This window comes from Chinchilla lanigera, unplaced genomic scaffold (assembly GCF_000276665.1).
Source record: "Chinchilla lanigera isolate Chin_1 unplaced genomic scaffold, ChiLan1.0 scaffold00110, whole genome shotgun sequence".
NCBI lineage: Eukaryota > Metazoa > Chordata > Mammalia > Rodentia > Chinchillidae > Chinchilla > Chinchilla lanigera.
In genome coordinates, this window is record NW_004955511.1 from 5,110,514 (window position 1) to 5,113,056 (window position 2,543).

A 2,543-nucleotide genomic window follows, 5' to 3' on the forward strand; every position below is an offset into this window, starting at 1 on the left:
TCAAAGAATAATATAATTATAATCTGTATATGAAACTCTCAAGATTTTAGCACTGCTTCAACTTTTTAAGTTTTTTGAGGGCTGGGGACATAGCTCAATGGTACAGCACTTACCTGGCAGGCACAAAGTTCCGAGTTCGATTCCTGGTACAAAAAAATGTTTTTTGATTTATGTATCTATCAATCTATCTTATTATTAGTATTTCTAAATCTTAAAGATACAAATATTTTAGGCTGGAAATTTACCATAGTATAGTATTTTAGGCTAGTCTACTGGTCTCTAATCATTAGTTCAAATAGCAACACACCTCTCATTTGTGACAAAAATACATTCCTAGACATGGGCAATGATCTTTGATCAGTAAAATCAAACCCAACTAAGAATCAGATATTTACCTCTGCTCTGTTAATTGCACCTACATGTATTAATATGTGTAAGTCGAGTTCGTATTCACATAAATGTAAGTAGAGAAATTTGCATGTGTCTTGTTATACTAGCCTGGCGTGCACAAAAGCATCTCAGGTGATAATACAGGAGAACTATTGATATGACTACATCTCTATCCCAAATAGGCTACATGGAAAATAGCAATCTCACAACGATGAATGAATTCATTCTGCTGGGCATCACAGACCGCCCTGAGCTGCAGGCTCCACTGTTTGTGCTGTTCCTCGTCATCTACCTGACCTCACTGGTGGGCAACCTGGGCATGATCGTGCTCACCCAGGTGAACTCCAGGCTGCAAACACCCATGTACTTTTTCCTCAAACACCTGGCTCTCACTGATCTTGGTTATTCCACAGCTGTGGGGCCTAAAATGCTGGTGAATTTTGTGGTGGATCCAAACACAATCTCCTACTATTGTTGTGCCACACAACTTGCTTTCTTTCTTGTGTTCATCATTTGTGAACTTTTCATTCTGTCCGCAATGTCCTACGACCGCTACGTAGCCATCTGCAGGCCTCTGGTCTACACTGTCATCATGTCCCACAAAGCATGTCGAATGCTGGTAGCAATTCCGTACCTTTACAGTATATTTGTTTCCCTTCTAATCACCATAAAAATTTTCACTTTATCATTTTGTGGTTACCAGGTCATCAGCCACTTCTGTGACAGTCTCCCCTTGTTATCTTTGCTCTGCTCAAATATGTATGAAATTGAATTGATAATTTTGATCTCAGCAGGTTTTAATTTGGTTTCCTCTCTCGTGATACTCCTTGTCTCTTACCTGCTCATCCTTGTAGCCATTCTCAGGATGAACTCCGCAAAGGGCAGGCACAAAGCATTATCCACCTGTGGGTCCCACCTGACCATGGTCACAGTGTTCTACGGGACTTTGATATTCATGTACGTGCAGCCCAAGTCCAGTCACTCCTTTGACACGGACAAGGTGGCTTCCATATTTTACACTCTTGTTATTCCAATGTTGAATCCCTTGATCTATAGCTTGAGGAACAAAGACGTGAAATGTGCCCTAGACAGGATGTGGAAGGATGTATGCAGTGTTTTTTCTTAATGTTTATAGGCAATATAATTCTTTTTTTTTTTTTTTTTGTCTTTTTGAGACACGGTCTCGCTATGCAGTTCAGGCTGAACTTGAGCTCACTTTGTAGCCCAGGCTGGTCTCGAACTCACAACGATCCTCCTGCCTCAGCCTCCCAAGTGCTGGGATTACAGGTGTGTGCCACCACACCCAGCTAGGCAATGTAATTCTTATATGTCAGGTAGATGATGGATAACAATACTTGATCTCTTTATCCAGAGTATTCATATTTTTTATATTCTGAATACTTTTAATGATTCTAATTTGGTTAATTTTTTGAAAAGTAGAAATCTCTGTCTCCCTTGATAAATTAGTTGTCAAAATATGTCAATTTTAGAGTAGAGTGTGATTTGGGCGTGTTGAGCAAAGGAGGTGTGCAAGGAGAACAGCCATGTTGAGTGAGATAGGGTCAGTGGTAGAAGCAGAGGGAAACACAAAGGTTTGTTTTTCTCACACATATGAATAAAATTTCCCATGCTGAGTTTCTGCCTATCTGTGTGTTGTTTCCCTATAACCTTTTTTCTTTGGTTTCAGGCATTTATGTGGTATAATTTGGAATTCTACCTGACATGAGTTGTTTATCTGATATGTGAAATTTTCAAATCATCAAATAAATATTCTTAACGGCAGCTCTTCCAGCCTGGGGCTCTCACTCTGTCCCCATCAGCCGCCCACACACGTCCATTAGTTGAACACATTTTATGATTCCGTCATCTGTGGGTCTTTGCAGTCCCACAGAAACCTCCCCCCCTGAGCCTTCAGGGCCTGATAATTTGGGAATGATCCAATCAGTGCCTGTTGACATAAGCAAATCTGCCCCCATATCTTGGTTGTCATTTCAGTTTTCTGTTTGCCATTGCAAAAGGAGGATAAAGTAAAAAGATCTACTATAAGTGAGTTAATTCCTCTGTAGATGGACATATAGGCTGCTTCCAAGACTTAGCTATTATCAATTGTGCTGCTATAAACATAGGAATGCACAGATCACCGTGATATATTT

The 2,543-nt window shown here is 40.1% G+C and overlaps 1 protein-coding gene across 1 annotated transcript; it reads left to right on the forward strand.

Annotated features, from left to right (window-relative positions):
• The first annotated feature begins 577 nt into the window (after positions 1-577).
• LOC102021787 (olfactory receptor 8K3-like) lies at positions 578-1,516 on the forward strand. The gene has a single exon (XM_013506405.1). It carries the CDS (start codon positions 578-580, stop codon positions 1,514-1,516), a length of 939 nt encoding a protein of 312 aa, XP_013361859.1.
• The last annotated feature ends 1,027 nt before the right edge of the window (positions 1,517-2,543 follow it).